At 37.4% G+C, this 17,221-nt stretch overlaps 1 protein-coding gene across 1 annotated transcript in view; it reads left to right on the forward strand.

Moving 5' to 3' along the window:
* UTP20 (UTP20 small subunit processome component) overlaps nucleotides 1-17,221 on the forward strand; it is a 122,746-nt gene that overhangs the window by 68,210 nt on the left and 37,315 nt on the right. The window contains exons 33-43 of the mRNA XM_032283212.1: nucleotides 1,404-1,547; nucleotides 1,747-1,797; nucleotides 1,901-2,053; nucleotides 3,592-3,747; nucleotides 4,575-4,715; nucleotides 5,166-5,303; nucleotides 10,411-10,550; nucleotides 10,809-10,891; nucleotides 12,840-13,126; nucleotides 14,220-14,359; nucleotides 14,588-14,744. Coding sequence (XP_032139103.1) covers nucleotides 1,404-1,547; nucleotides 1,747-1,797; nucleotides 1,901-2,053; nucleotides 3,592-3,747; nucleotides 4,575-4,715; nucleotides 5,166-5,303; nucleotides 10,411-10,550; nucleotides 10,809-10,891; nucleotides 12,840-13,126; nucleotides 14,220-14,359; nucleotides 14,588-14,744 — 1,590 coding nt within the window. The remainder of the gene's footprint in view (nucleotides 1-1,403; nucleotides 1,548-1,746; nucleotides 1,798-1,900; nucleotides 2,054-3,591; nucleotides 3,748-4,574; nucleotides 4,716-5,165; nucleotides 5,304-10,410; nucleotides 10,551-10,808; nucleotides 10,892-12,839; nucleotides 13,127-14,219; nucleotides 14,360-14,587; nucleotides 14,745-17,221) is intronic.

Genomic DNA, 17,221 nt, shown 5'->3' on the forward strand with positions numbered 1-17,221 from the left:
AGGTAATTAAAAGACTTTACATAGAAATAAAAACATTAGAAATAGAGGGAAGAGATTGGGACAGACATAGGAATGGGGGCAGGCAAAAAAGCAGAGACATTGTCATCTGCAACAACAAAGTATTAGCCCCTTTATTTACCTTGTTTAGCCTCTGATTCATTTCAGGGATTTTTCTTTCTCTAACAAACCTAGAACCCAAGAAGTGCATTGTATAATCTTTCCTTTTCTTTCCTTTTTCTTTTCTTTCTTTTTTTTTTTTTTTTTGAGACAGAGTTTTGCTCATGTTGTCCAGGCTGCAGTGCAGTGGCACAATCTCGGCTCACTGTAACCTCCATCTCCTGGGTTATAAGCGATTCTCCTGCCTCAGCCTCCTGAGTAGCTGGGACTACAGGCGCCTGCCACCACGCCCAGCAAAATTTTTTATATTTGTGTTTTAAATACAAACAGGGTTTCACCATGTTGGCCAGGCTGGTCATGAACTCCTGACCTCAGGTGATCTGCCTACCTCTGCCTCTCAAAGTGCTGGGATTACAGCCGTGAGCCACGGTGCCCAGCCACATTGTATAATTAATCTTAACTGTAGATCACAGTGACAACACGGAATAAAAATCAGACTTTTAATATTCAGAGACAACTAAGTGTTTCTGATATGATTTTCAAACCTTAGTTCAATCTTGATTAAGAGTCCTCCAGTGGCACAAGCTCATTTGTCAGACCTCAGTAGTGATACTAAACATTTCTCACCACATAGTTGTTCAATTTAGAAGACCTCATATTGGTAAACAACCAGAAGTGTATACCATTGGCCCTCTGTATTCACATTTCCACATCTGTGGATTCAACCAACCGCGGATGAAAACATTTGGAGAAATAACAATATAATTATAAAAATAATACAAATTTTTTAAACACAGTATAACAACTACTTATATAGCATGTACATTGTATTGGGTATTATAAGTAATCTAGAGGTGACCTAAAATATACAAAGGGTGTGTGGGGGTGATATGCAAATACTGTGCCATTTTATATAAGGGACTTAAACATCCTTGGAATTTGGTATCTTTTGGGGGTCCTGGAACCAGTCCTCCTTGGATACTGAAGGACGACAGTACTTCAGCAAGTTCATTTTCTTTTAACTTTTTTTGATTAGACAGTAGAAGAAATTATGTTTCAAAACTACATATATTGCTTGTTAGAATTAAAGAAAGAAACTGGTTTGTTCTCGTGGGTTTTATATTGAATTAAAGGCTAAAAACTTTTAAAAGATGATAAAATAATTTTTCCAATTACTACTTTTACATCTTATTCATAATTATTTTCTATGCTGTAATATATTGAAGTACAAGTTGACCAGTTTATAACTTACTAAAATATGAGTTCTCTTAATATTTCTTCTCTAGGATACAGAGGTTGATATTCTGGTGACAGTACAAAACTTGTTAAAGCATTGTGTGGACCCTACCAGCTTCCTCAAGCCTATAGCAAAACTCTTCTCAGTTATTAAGAACAAATTGTCAAGAAAATTGCTTTGTACTGTTTTCGAGGTCTGTACTGTTCATTTTTACTACAATTCACCCTTTTTTAAAAAATTTAAGTATGACTTATAAACCATATTAGGGCTTTCTTTATGCCAGAAAGAATGTTTTTATATGAATTTGAGTGGGGACAGGGAGCTGAGGGGGAAGAAGGAAGAAAAGATAAAGTTTTATTCACTGATAAATACACTGTTTTCTTTCCTTTTAGACTCTTTCTGATTTTGAGAATGGGTTAAAATATATTACTGATGTTGTCAAGGTAAGAAAGAAGCATTTCTCTTTGGCTTCAAAAGTATTATCATTTTTATTTATTTAAGATTTATGTGGCTTTATTTATATCATTTCAATGGCATTTCTTATAGCTTAACGCCTTTGATCAAAGACATCTTGATGATATCAACTTTGATGTTCGCTTTGAGACTTTCCAGACCATTGCCTCTTATATTAAAGAAATGCAAACCGTGGATATTAACTACCTAATTCCAGTTATGCATAATTGTTTCTATAATCTAGAGGTAGGTTATTACAGAAAAAATTTCTAAATTATTTTTATTGTTTTGGTAATACAACTGCCTAATACAGTGACCTAACTTCTAAATTTGTGTTTTGACGGGGGACAAGTGTTCTTAGGATCAAATTTCTTTTAGATGAAGAATCTTTTGTCCAGCAAAAAAAAACTTATGATTTGAAAGCCAAATATTGGAGTAAAATAATATGAAAGCATTTTGGGGAAAAAAAAAAAAGAGAAAAGTATATATTAGAATGGGGAAATCCACAGAAATTAAGTAAATTAGGTCACTAAGGGCTACAGAACGGGAGGAATGGGGCGTGATTTCCAGTGAGTATTGGGTTTCTTTTGGGAGAGATGAAAATGTTTTGGAATTAGTGGTGATGATCACACAACCTCACAACCTTCTGAATATACTAAAAACCACTAAATTGTACTATTTCTTTCTTTCTTTCTTTTTTTTGAGACAGGATCTCACTCTGTCACCCAGGCTGGAGTGCAGTGATGCAACCTGAGTTCACTGCAGCCTCCGCCTCCCGGGTTCAAGCAATTCTCCCACCTCAGCATCCTGAATAGTAGCTGGGATTACAGGGGCATGCCACCACATGCACCTAATTTTTGCATTTTAGTAGAGATGTGGCTTCACAATGATGGCTAGGCTACTCTACAACTCCTGACCTCAGGTGATCGCCCATCTCAGCCTCCCAAAGTGCTGGGATTACAGGCATGAGCCACTGCATCTGGCCAAATTGCAAATTTTTTAAAAGGGTGATTTTTGTGGTGTGTCAGTTATGTCCATTTTTCAACATGTAACTATATTAATTAAAAATTTTCCCTTTTTTATTGAAGTTATGAGAGAAATACGAAGTGTTTGGATTATATTAAGTGCTATGTTGCTGAATTGAATTAAAATCCAAAAATGTGGAAAATGAAACCTTTGATTATTGTTAACCATGTAGTGGCATCAATGATCTCTTTGTGGCATTTTATAGTTATTCGTCTAATGTTAAGGATTATGTAATATATGAAAAAATAATTTCCCTGTTTTATACTCATTCTTCATAATTATGCCAAAATTCAGCACAAAAAATTCTAAGTCGCTGCCTGGCTGGCTGAGTCGGGGATACCTTCCCTGTACTCACCTTGACATTCTTCAAACACAAACTCTGGAATAACTAACCAAAATTATACCAGCCAATTCTGTCATTTTCAGTAATGATCTGATAATGAATATTGAAAACTGGCTTTAGTGAACCTTTTAGGCTATCTGCTTTGGGAAGTAAAACTAATTAGCAAGGACATTTCATAGTGCTGTCTGTAATTAAATGACACTTCTTGGAAAGTGTGGTTATTCAGCTATTCACAGTATTACATTCCTCATAGCCCTACATTTTGTTCTCCCTTAGGTATGCAGTATTTGTGAGAACTTGCTTAGTAGGGATTTTTACAAATGCGGTGACAGAATTTGATAGATGGTTACACTGGGAAATAATATTCCATATTGTAGTTATTACCGGGAATAATTTTTTCTCCCCCTATTTGCAGTTAGGAGATATGTCTTTAAGTGATAACGCCAGCATGTGCCTGATGAGTATCATCAAAAAGCTAGCTGCCTTGAACGTCACAGAGAAAGACTACAGAGAAATCATCCACCGTTCACTCCTGGAGAGACTGAGGAAAGGTTTGAAGAGCCAGACAGAGGTATCTGACTTTGTCTTAAGCATTACTATCTGAGGCTGTGTTTTGTTTTGTTTCTCCATGTTTGCTACTGTTGTATGGAAAAGTAGTCAGGCTTAGCGCATTTAATGAGAATACTTGATTGAGTACATAGTCACCAGATTTTTAACAGGTTAGTGGGACTAGAAAGGAAAGCAGTCACTTTTTTTTTTTTAGTTGTTTTTTTTTTTTGAGACGTAGTCTCGCTCTGTCGCCCCGGCTGGACTGCAGTGGTGCAATCTTGGGCCACTGCAACCTCCACCTCCGGGGTTCAAATGATTCTCCTGCCTCAACCTCCTGAGTAGTTGGAATTACAAACATGCACCACCACACCCAGCTAATTTTTGTATTTTTAGCAGAGTTGGGGTTACACCATGTTGGCCAGGCTGGTCTCAAACTCCTGACCTCAAGTGATGCACTTGCCTTGGCCTCCCAAAGTGCTGGGATTACAGGTGTGAACCACCACACCTGGCCACCAGTCACTTTTGATTCTATATAGCTGTCAGGTGTTTTTTTTGTTTTTTTTGTTTTGTTTTGTTTTCGTTTTGAGACAAGGTCTTACTCTGTTCCCAAGCTGGAGTGTACCACCACACCTGGCTGATTTTTATATGTTTGGAGAGACAGGATTTCACCATGTTGTCCAGGCTGCTCTTAAACTCCTGGGCTCAAGCAATCCTGATTTTTCTTTTTTTTTTTTACAGTGAAAATATTCTACTTTTAAAAATTTTATATCTTTTTCTGTTTCCTCATATTATCTCAGAAGCAAATTCTTCTTAACATAAAATAGTTTTTTCTCTACTTCATATTTACAGAGTATTCAACAGGATTATACCACAATACTTTCCTGTTTAATTCAAACCTTTCCAAACCAACTGGAATTCAAAGACTTGGTACAGCTTACTCATTACCACGACCCAGAAATGGACTTCTTTGAGAACATGAAGCACATTCAGGTAGAAGACAGTTCTGCTTTTTCCTACCCATGAAATAAGCATACGTATTTCAAACAGTTCTGTCTCATTTGGAAAGACATGTTTTAACTTTCCCAAAAGGTTTAAGCTTCTCTTTCCTTGGTCTTTATGATCGTCATGGAGATTTGCATTAGATAATCATTTCCTGGGTTCTAATTTCTTTGGTGGTATCAGAAAACCACTGTTAATAATAGTGTAGCTTTTCTCTGCCATTTCAAATCTAAGAAGTATAAATGCTTTGGGCCCATTGTTAAACAAATGCTATGGATTATATCTTTGAAAGCGAATCAAGGCACAGGTGTTTACTCATGTAACACATGGACTGTGTTTCACTCCTTTAATCTTTTCACGAAAAGAGAATATGATACTAAAATGGAGCGGGTTGTAGTTGAGATTGTTTGGTAACTAATTCATATTTCATCTAACTCATAGATTCACAGAAGAGCAAGAGCCTTGAAGAAACTGGCAAAACAACTAATGGAAGGCAAAGTTGTTCTGTCTTCTAAATCTCTTCAGAATTACATCATGCCTTATGCCATGACTCCAATTTTTGATGAGAAAATGCTCAAGGTAGGTCATTAGATCTAGAAACCAAGGACCCTCTTCCCATACCATGACACACTTTGCCAAAATGTAGATGGAGTTGGTGGTATTTATGTTGATGTCATCACTATAATTAGAGGTTTAGAATAGTTCTAAAGAACTGTGCCTGACACATAGTAAATTCTGTATAAATGGTGGCTGTTATTTGTATTTTCACTATTATTGGCTCACAAAGGCCAACCACAAAATATTATTCCTCCTAGAAATTATCACATTATTAAAATTGCATACTTTTATTTTCATGTCAAAGGACTTAAATCTGGTTAACTCCCCTAGTCAGCAATCATTATTTTCCCAAATGAGTTACAAGAAATGAAACGAAACAGTAGTTATCATTAACACTATACCAGTTACCAGGCACTATTTCAAATGCTTCATTCTTACAAGTCAACCTTCATTCTTACAAGTCCCAACCCTATGGACTAGGGTAGGGACTATTCTTCAACTACTATTTTACAGGAGAGTAATCTGAGAAGTGAGGCTATATAACTTTTTCAAAGATGCCCAGAGTCAGAACTAATATTCAAACTTAGGGCTATTTTAACCATTATATTACACAGTGCCTAGAATGATGCCTGGCACACAGTAAAGATTAAATAAGTAATTATTGGTTAAAAAGATTCATAGGTCGAGCGCATGGCTCACATCTGTAATCTCAGCACTTTAGGAGGCCAAGGCAGGTGGATCACTTGAGGTTAGGAATTTGAGACCTCAAGCCAACGTGGCAAAAACCCATCTGTACCAAAAACACAAAAATTAGCCAGATATGGTGGCACATGCCTGTAATCCCAGCTACACTGGAGGCTGAGGCAGGAGGATCACTTGAAACCAGGAGGCGGAGGCTGCTGTGAGCCAAGATCGTGCCACTGCACTCCAGCCTGGGTGACAGAGACTGTCTGAAAAAAAAAAAAAAAAAAGATTAATGAAAGATGTTATTAAATGGTCATAGAAAATCAAATCTAATTGCAGTAATGTCAGGATTGATGACTTAAATTTATACTGTTGATTGCATAGCTTTATACAATAATAGGTTACCTCTATTGTTTCAGGATATTCAAAATGTTTAAAAGAACTAAGTAGTTAAAAGATAGCTCCCTTTTATTCTAGTTTAAAAAAGCTAGTAAGCACAACCCAACTATTTGATACCATTGAAATATGAATGGCGAATAGATGGAAAAATAGAAATACTTAGCTTTGGTTGGTATTCACATGGTATATTCTTGTTTTTGAAATGGAGTCTTACTCAGTCACCCAGGCTGGAGTGCAGGGGCATGATCTCGGCTCACTGTAACCTCCACCTCCCAGGTTCAAGTGATTCTCCTGCCTCAGCTTTCTGAGTAGTTGGGATTACAGGTGCCCACTACCACGCCCAGCTAATTTTTATATTTTTAGTACAGACAGGGTTGAGCCATGTTGGCCAGGCTGGTCTTGAACTCCTGGTTTCAGGTGATCTGCCCACCTTGGCCTCCCAAAGTGCTGGGATTACAGGCGTAAGCCATGACGTCCCTCTGTATATCCTTTTCTAGCCTTATATTTTTAATCTAATTGTGACTTTACCTTTAAAGTTGGGTTCTTATTGGTAGCTTTTAACTGGGTCTTGCTTTTTATCCAATCTGACAATGTCTCCCTTTTAACTGGTATTTAGACCATTCACATTTAAAATATTATTTATAAGGTTGTGTTTAGATCTGAGTCTTGTTATTTTTCCATTTGACACAATTTTTTTTCTCTTTTTCTTTTTTCTGTTGGATTAATTGTACTTTTTTGATATTTTATCTCCATTGGCTTATTAGTTATTGAGGGATTTTTGTCATAGGTTTTTGCATCTCCATTCATTTTAAACCACACAGTACCTTGTTCTCATTTTTGCTTTAAATAGTCAATTATCTTTTAAGGAGCTCTTTGAAAATTAAAAAAAAAAGGTCTTTTATATTTTCTTACATATTTATAGTTTCTTTGTGAAGATCCAGATATTCATCTATCATCATTTTTCTTCTTTTAGTTATATTTTTAAAATTTCTTATTTATTTGTTGTGGCAGGAAACAAAGGAGGCTTTTTGTTGTTTTTTTTTTTGTTTGTTTTGGGGTGTGTGTGTGTGCGCGCGCGCACGCGCGTGTGTGTGTGTTTTGGAAACAGGGTCTCCCTATGTTGCTTAAGCTGGTCTTAAACACCTGGCCTCAAACAACCCTCCCACCTCAGCCTCCAAAATATTGAGATTACAGGCATGAGTCACTGTGCCTGACCTTCATTTTATATCTTACAAGAGGACTTCCTTTAAATTTGTAGTACAGGTCTACTAGTGATTCATTCTTGCAGCTTTTGTTTGTCTTTTCTTGTCTTTGTCTTTGCAAGATAATATAACGGGGTATAGAATTCTAGATTGACAGGTTTATCAGGTTTTTTTTTCCTTCCAGTATGTTAAAGATGGTGCTCAACTGTGTTCTGGTTTCTACTGTTTCCAAAGAGAAGCTATTCTTAACTTTGTTCCCCCGAATGTAATTGTAATGTGTTTGGGGTTGTTTGTTTTGGTTTGGTTCTGTTTTTTGTTTGCTGCTGCTGTTGTTTGGCCTGGCCCTTGCAGAACAATATCTGTGGATTTTTTCATAGAGGTTTTTCTTAATTGCTTTTAAAGATGTATCTCTTTACCTTTGGTTTTAAGCCGTTTGATTATGAGTGCTTAGTGTCGTTTCCTTTATGGTTCTTGTGCTTGAGTTCCTTGACCTTCTTGAATATATAGATATGTAGTTTGCATCAAACTTGAATTTTTTTTTTTTTTTGAGGCAGAATTTCACTCGGGTCACCCAGGCTGGAGTGCACTGGCACAATCTCAGCTCACTGCAACCTCTGCCTTCCAAGTTCAAGTGATTTTCCTACCGTAGCCTCTCTAGTAACTGGGACTACAAGCACACACCGCCACTCCTGGCTAATTTTCTGCATTTTCTGGTAGAGACATGTTTTCACTATGTTTTCCAGGCTGGTCTCGAACTCTTGACCTCAAGTGATCCCACCATGGCCTCACAAAGTGTTGGGATTATATGGTTGAGCCATCGTTCCCAGCCAAACTTGGAAATTTTCAAATATTATTTCTTTAAATATTTCTGGGTCCTCTTCTTGCCTTTGGAGACTCTAGTGTACATTATTAAGTCACTTGGAGGTTATCCCATAACTCAGAGGTTTTTGTATTGTTTTGCTTTGTTTTTGTCATCTTTTTTTTTTTTTTTTTTTTTTTTCTGGGTTTCATTTTTCTGCTGCTCTGTCTTCAAGTTCACTAATCTTTTCTTCTGCATTGTCTAATCTGCTGTAAATCCCATCCAGTATATCTTCCCTCTCAGAATTGTCTTTTTTTATCTCTAAAAGTTCCATTTCTTTTTAAAATATCTTTCATGTCTCTCCTTAACATGCTCATGCTTTCCTCTCTTTTATTTTTTTAAATATTAATTTTTAACCACTTATATCCATATGAGAATTTTAGAATTATTGCCAAGGATACTAGAAAACTTGCAGAGTGTCTCACTCTGTCTCCCAGGCTGGAGTGCAGTTGTGTGATCATAGCTCACTGCAGCTTCAAACTCCTGAACTCAAACTATCCTCTCACCTCAGCCTCCCAAGTACCTGGGACTCCAGGTATACACCACTGCACCTGGCTAATTTTTAATTTACTTTTTGTAGAGATGGGGTTCTCGCTTTGTTGGCCCAGGCTGGTCTCAAGTGATCCTCCTGCGTTAGCCTCCCAAGTAGCTGAGACTGCAGGCGAGCACCACCATGCCTGGCTGTAATTTCTTATTAGGTGCCAGACATTATTAATTTTACCCTACTGGGTGTTGGGTATATTTGGATGTCTTTAAGTATTCCTGAGAATTATCCTCAGATGCAGTTAGGTTGCTTGTGAATAGTCTAATTTTTTGGAGTCAAGCTATCTTAGGCAGGAGCAGCTGTTAGTCTAGGACTAATACAGCCCTGCTACTGAGACACTACCGTTCTAAGGACCTGAATACCAAATGCCCTGTGTAGCATGAGGTATTTCACTCTGGCTGATAGGACTGTGAACTATTCTCAGCCTTGTATGGTCTTTGATGATTGTTTTGCCTGTTCCCTTCTTTGGTCCCTTTCCTGTGTCTTCCTTACACACACTTACGGCTCATTAAAAAGCAGAGCTCGAAGGGCTTGCTCTCTGCAGCTTCCCTCTGTGCAGCTCTCCTCTCTGGTGCTGTGCCTTGTGGACTGTAGCGACCATAGCCTCAACCCTGTTCCCTAACTCAGGAAGACCACTGGGCTCTTTTGGGGCCTCTCTTCTTGTGCTGCAACCTAACAGTTCTCTCCATACAGTAAATCGGGGTAATTACAAGCCTCACTTTATTTCTTTCCTTTCTTTAAGAGATCATTGTCCTGCAGTGATTGATATCCAAAGTTTGGAAACTGTTGTTTCATATATTTTCCCTGCTTTTCTAGTTTAAGTTATAAAGGTAAATCCACTCTATATTTTTCATCATAGCCTAAAAGAGATGTCTCTGAGGCAGTGTACTTTGTTTTTGTTTTTTGATAAAAGTTGCAGGGTACATGTCCAGGATGTGCAGCTTTGTTACATAGGTAAACATGTGCTATGGTGGTTCGCTGCACCTATCAACCCATCACCTAGGTATTAAGCCCAGCATACATCAGCTGTTTTTCCTGATGATCTCCCTCACCTCAACCCCTACTGCACACAGTGTACTTTTGAGGGCTGAGTAGCACAATGTATAGTGTTTGTCATTTGCCAGTTTTTCTACATTGAATTTATTTCATTTGCTTTCTGTAGTCTTGAATCCACTGGGAGGTCTGAGTGAGAAAGTCCAAAATATGTTAATAGCCTTTAAAGGATGATGTCATTCCTTTAAATTGATAGCATGTTTTCTTAGGGTTAGAGGGAAAAATGAGTATAGTTTGGGCATTCTTCTTCTATAATTACCAAGAACCTACTATTCTTTCTCTTCTGTGATTACCAAGAACCTACTAAGTTTTTCAATATACTGAGTTAGCCTTGCATTTTATTAGCAAATACTTGTTCTGCATTGATGCTCTCAATTTATTTTACAGCATGAAAATATAACCATTGCTGCCACAGAGGTTATTGGAGCCATTTGCAAACATCTCTCTTGGTCGGCATATGTATATTACTTGAAACATTTTATTCATGTCTTACAAACAGGACAGATCAATCAAAAGCTGGGTGTCAGGTGTGGTCAAATTTATTATTTTTGTTTTGTTTTTTAAATGTAATTTTAAAAATATTTTCTGAATTAGTCTTTCTGTAATCTCAATTTACTTTTACCTTGTATTGATAAGATTATGCTAATACTGGTCAAAATTTAAAATACTAATAAAAAACAATGTTAATGTTTATTAGTGTTTAAATTAAATTCCCTCTCCTTCTGTAGTCCAATGATATTAATAATCAAATGAACATTTCTGTGTACTTTTTTTTTTTTTAACAGTTTGCTAGTAATAGTGTTAGAAGCATTTCACTTTGACCACAAAACTCTTGAAGAACAAATGGGAAAAATTGAGAATGAAGAAAGTAAGTTTCTTAAACTTTCTTAAACTAGATTTTCATCTTATTCTTGGATAGTTTATGATAATGAATTAAAGATGGCAAAAATCAACTCACTCCCTTTGTCTGCTCTTACTAGCAATGGCCAGTTAATGAGTCAGGAGGGAGGCTAAAATAAATGGTTTAAGTATTCTTGGAAAACCTTATTTAACAAAAGAGAAGGCTAGTCTAAATTGTATTAGTGAAAAAAATGTGAGCTGTAGATTATTTATATAGGAATTCAATTTTATCCCCGTCTTATGTGAGAAGAGCATTACACAATGAATGCAAAGAAAGTGTAAAAAAAAAGTAATGAAAAGTTAGAGCAGCAGGCCATGCCTGTAATCCCAGCACTTTGGGGGCTGAGGCAGGCAGATCATCTGAGGTCAGGAGTTTGAGACCACCCTGGCCAACAGGGTGAAACCCTGCATCTACTAAAAATACAAAAATTAGCCGGGTGTTGTGACGGGTGCCTATAATCCCAGCTACTCGGGAAGCTGAGATAGGAGAATCGCTTGAACCCGTGATGTGGAGATTGCCGTTAGCTGAGATCATGCCATTGCGCTCAAGCCTGGGCAACAAAGAACAAAACTCTGTCTCAAAAAAAAAAAAAATTAGAGGGACAATTGGTGAAAAACAAACTAGATACAATAGAAAAGATCAACAAAGCTAAAAATAAGTATTTGAAAAGATTATAAATTGAGCCAGGGACCATGGTTCACAACTATAATCTCAGCTACTTGGCAGGCTAAGGCAGGAGGATCAGTGGAGTCCAGGAGTTGGCTGCAGTGAGCTATGATCGTGATAGCACCACTACCTTCTAGCTTGGGTGACAGAGTGAGACCCTATGTCTAAAAAAAAAAATAAAAAATAAAAATAAATTATTTAAAGATTATAAATTGGCAAATTTCTGATAAGATTGATCTGTAAAAATAGAAGACATAATAAACATTACTGGAAATTAAAAAGGGTCACAATTAAGTGAATATCTTTGTATTTATAAATTTGAATACTTCGCTGAGATGTACAAATTCTTAGAAAAATATAATACAAAAACTAACTTTAGAAGAAAATAGAAAATCCAGATAGATGTCTAACCATAAAGAAATTGAATCTACAGTTAGACTGGGCATGGTAGCTCATGCCTGTAATCCCAGCACTTTGGGAAGCCAAGACACTCGAGGCCGGGAGTTCGAGATCAGCCTGGTCAACATAGCAAAACCCCATCTTTACTAAATATACAAAAAATTAGCTGGGCATGTGGCACACACCTGTAATTTCAGCTATTCAGGAGGCTGAAGCACGAGAATTGCTTGAACTCAGGAGGCAGAGGTTGCAGTAAGCGAGATCACGCTGCTGTACTGCAGCCTGGGTGACAGAACAAGACTCTGTCTCAAAAGAAAAAAAAAAAGAAAGAAAAATAAAGAAGTTGAATCTGCAGTTTGTTTTATAGCTGACTTTTACCAAACATTCAAGGGCTAGATAGTTTCAACCTATACCAGCTATTTCAGATAATTGGAAAAGGGGAAGCCCCACTAACTTGTAAAATTATTGTGATCGCATACCAGAAACTGACAAAGACTCTATGGGCAGTCGGCTGTCATTAGGATTTTCACGATCATGAATGGAGGTACTTTATTTGGTTAAGACATTCTTGCCATGCCTTCAGTGTGTTCCCCAATTACCCTGTATTTGCTGTTCTTTTATAATTGGCAGTTTATTTGTCTCTCTCTCATTAAACTATAAACTGTGAGAAAGCAAAACCCATTGCCCTCTCATTTACAGTTCTTTCCTCAGCACTTACCTTGCCTGCCCACAGTTGCTGATTAGATTTTTTTTCTACCAGAAGTTGGATGTTAGTGGGAAAAACTGTTTACCACAAATGTGTGGTTTCCTTATTGGATTTAAGGTGCCTTTTGTTGTTTATTAAACATAGATGCAGTTGAAGCAATTGAGTTACCAGAGCCTGAGGCCATGGAATTAGAGCATGTGAATGAGGAAGAGAAGGAAAATACATGCAAGAGTTTGTCAGACAGCGAACAACCGGGAACCCCTGATCCGGCGGAGTCTGGAGGGACATCAGCCAAAGAATCCGGGTGTATCACAAAGCCTGTCTCTTTCCTTCCTCAAAGCAAGGAAGAATTAGAGAGAACAATGAAAAATATCCAAGGAGCCATAACTGGGGATATTCTACCCAGGCTACATAAATGCCTTGCATCTACGGTAATAACCTTATTTGGGGTCTAGCAGGTCTGTGTGAATTCTGGTGTTGGTGGGGCCCTGTCAGAATGAGGCTTTTAGTGATTATTGATTGATTTCAGCTTTTAGATTTCCTTTTATCTCAACACTTCATAATTCACCTCTCTGCTTCTATCTCATCAGCCTCAGGCTTATCCTGCTGCAACTAAGCAGTAACACTCCTTCTTTATGATTGTGAAATGGTAGATAAATGCTTTTCTGTCTCCAAAGTAGTTATTAAGAGACTCTCATGTCCCAGAAAAGGTTATTAAAAATTAAAATAATGTTTCCCTTTTCTACTTTTTGGTCAGTTCTGCACTACTCAAAATTCATCTTTCTCCTAGTTAACAGGGATACCATTTAGCAGTGAAGTCAGAGCCTTTCCTTTCTTCTCAAGGTGAAACATGGGTTGGCCAAATATGGCTCAGGCACTAAATCTAGCCTGTGGCCTGTTTCTGTATAGTTTTATTGGAACACAGTTACCCATTTGTTTACATAATGTTTAGTACTGCCTTTTCATTACAACAGCAGGGTTGAGTAACTTCAACAGAGCCTATAAAGCTGCCTGTTCACAGAAAGTTTGCTAACTCCGGTATAAAATATTGATTTGTATTTTGTATACCTGTAAATAAACCTTTATGTGAGGCCCTGTATTTATTATATACCAACAGTGTCACTCAAACACTTGACAGCCAACTGACACACATTTTATGTGAGTTTTCTATACTTCACAGCAGTCTTAAACCATATTGGTAAAAATCTGGCTTTATTTTTTTCTGATGGCTTCTTTGAAAAGTAGAACATTCTTACTTCTTACTTAGTTATAAACATACTTAACTCCTGTTATTTTTATAATTTTTAGAAGGTTATCCTCAAATTAGAGATTTGGTTTGTTTTGAAATAAACTTAATGGGCTGAAGATCTACAGAAAGAGCTGTCTTCTTTCCTTTTTATTTATTTATTTTTTTGTGTGTGACCATCTTTCTAGAAAACTTGTCTTTCAAATGCAAGGTTGCAGTGTTAGTAGATCACTGATCCATTTGTTTTCATTTTAGTTTAACCTCAATTTTTCTTACAGACTAAAAGGGAAGAAGAACACAAGCTCATCAAGTCAAAGGTTGTGAATGATGAGGAAGTGGTTCGAGTTCCATTAGCTTTTGCCATGGTTAAACTAATGCAGTCCCTTCCACAAGAAGTTATGGAAGCTAATCTGCCAAGGTATGTTTTGTAACAAATTAGAAGTTTAGTGAAACTCAAAACTTGGTTCTTTTCTTCGTTACTTTTGAATCTCTTTGGTCAAGAAGAGGAAAAGTACTGTCATAACTTGTCTGTGGTTCAGAATCTTAATAGGGAAATTTGAGTTATGAGCAAGAGACAAAAGCATATTTATATGTTTAATTGCTTCTGTTTATTTGATTAGTCATTTTTCAACTTCTCTTTTTCTAGTATTTTGCTGAAAGTATGTGCCCTACTCAAGAACAGAGCACAAGAAATCAGAGACATTGCACGGAGCACTCTTGCGAAAATAATAGAGGATCTTGGTGTGCACTTCCTCCAATATGTTTTAAAAGAATTACAGACTACCCTTGTCCGTGGATACCAGGTAAATTGCAGCTTGAACACTGCAAGTTATGGAACTTTAGGCCTGTCTTTAATAAATTTGATCCACTGAGACACCAAGCAATAATATTCAAGTTTCTGATTAGCATTAAGGAAATCTGTTGTTTAAATAGTTCCTATATCAGATTTTTAAAAGACCCGTATAGGCCTGGGTTACATGCCTTACCTTTTTCGCTCAAATTACTTCATATCAAGTTTTGTGTTCTCTGAGCTATTTTAATATAATTCTTTTTGAATGTGTATTAACTATATTATCGCTGGTGGGAACAATAATTTACATACACATTTGTTTAAGAGTTGGAATATAAAATGTAAGCTATAAAATAAGAGGCTGGGCACAGTGGCTTATGCCTGTACACCCAGCACTTTGGGAGGCCAAGGTGGGAGGATCACTTTAGGCCAGGAGTTTAAGACCAGCCTGGGTAACATAGTGAGACTTTTTCCGTACAATAAATAATAATAAAAATAGCCAAGCTTGGTGGCACATGTCTGTAGTCCCAGCTATTCAGGAAGCTGAGGTGGGAGGACTGCTTGAGCCTGGAAGGTCAAGACTGCAGTGAGCTGTGATTGTGCCACAGAACCCCAGCCAGGGCTACAGAGTGAAACCCTGTCTCAAAAAATAAAAGAGCACCAAGTGGAATACACAGCATTCTGAGTAGTTATGTGGTATCTAGCCTCTTGCTGCTCCAAGCCTGGCACCTGGACAAACAGTATCAGCAGCATCTGGGGGCTTGTGAGAAACTGCATTTTAATAAGATCCCTGGGTAATTTAAAGTTTGAGGAACACTGCAGCTTGTTCTTTTCAAGTAAGCAGCCATGTTACTTGTTTGGGTGGGGATGAAGAATGATGCTCGAAGAAAACAATTTTGGTACCATCTACATAATTAAGACTCCTGGTAGTTAGCTTTACTTTGTACATCCTACTTTGTTGGTAGATAAGGTTCCTATAGACTGTAAGTCTAACACACTAAGAAATCTCATATTCATTTGACTATCTTTCTTTGTATAGATTTTTAGTAGTTGTTCTATAGATTACCATATATTAACTGAACTTTCAATAATCTACTGAGAATCGGTGTTTTACCAATTCAAGTGGAATGTAGAAACCATATCACCCTGTAGGTCCCTTTGCCCTTCACCCTTTGTATTATAGCTCTTTATGTATTAATATCTCCATATTGAAAACGTCATTAGGCAGTGTTACAATTTTTGCTTATAATTGTCAAACAAGTTTTAAGCACTCAAGAGTAGTCTATTCTACCCAGATATTTACGATTTCTGCTGTTCTTCCATCATTTCTGAATTTCCACATTTCTTTCTAATACCATTTTGTTGTAGTCTAGAGGGTATCCTTTAGCAATGCTGTGGAGTATGCATGGTGGGAACAGATTCTCTTAGTTTTCTTTCTTCTATCAATGTCTTCCTTTTACCTTCGTTTCTGAAACACACTGTTGCTGGATATATAATTTTGCTTTAAGTTCTTTCTTTTTAGCTCTTTAGTTCTTTCCTTTAAAAATATTGTACTGCTTCCTTCTAACCTCTCTTCTCTTCTCTTCTCTTCTCTTCTCTTCTCTTCTCTTTTCTTTCTTTTCTTTTTCTTCCACATCAGGCAGATAATGCCCAACTGTTATAACAACAGTGCTGGGATTATAGGCATTAGCCACCACACCCAGCTAATTCTTCGGTATTTTGAGTAGAGATGGGTTTCCCCATGTTATTCAGGCTGGTCTCGAATTCCTGGACTCAAGAGATCTGCCTGCATCGCCCTCCCAAAGTGCTGGGATTACAGGTGTGAACCACCACACCAAGCCCCGATATTTCCTTAAATAAATTTCCTGCAGTGCCCTTTCTCCTCTCCTGGGACTCCAGTAAAATGAATGTTTGTTTTTCTTCCACTGGTTCCTTGGGCTATATTCATATATATGGGTCTTCTTGTACTCTGTTTAGGTGGGATGATTTTTTAAATTTCTTTCAGTCTATCTGCAGGTTCACTAACTCTTCCCTCTTTCATATCCTTCTGCAGTTGGGCTCATCCAATGAGTTTCTTATTTCAATTTTGGGGTTTTTCAATTCTAAAATTTTCATTTATTCTTTTCTTTAGATCTTCTATTTCTTTGCCGACACTTAATTTTTGCATTTGTTTCCATCTTCCAGCTAGAAAACTGGGGCTTTATTTTTCCCACTCTGCCATGGGCTTCCTGCAGTTGTGCCCATGTCAGGGGCCAAGCAATGGCAAGACAGAAAGAGAAAAGCAACTAGACTAGGCCCACCCTTTCAGAACTGTAGTTCCAATGAATGGAGAGGAAGCTTCCCCTCCCAGAGTTGTAGCGACTGCCCATCCCCAATTCAACGCCACTGCTACCACCACAGCGTTGCGAGACATGGCATATTGAGAACTGACAGACAAGGAGGGATATAATACATCTCTGTCCTTGAGGATTCATGCACACATTTTTAAGG

This window comes from Sapajus apella, unplaced genomic scaffold, assembly GCF_009761245.1.
Source record: "Sapajus apella isolate SASKATOON/1434 unplaced genomic scaffold, GSC_monkey_1.0 scaffold2, whole genome shotgun sequence".
Lineage (NCBI taxonomy): Eukaryota > Metazoa > Chordata > Mammalia > Primates > Cebidae > Sapajus > Sapajus apella.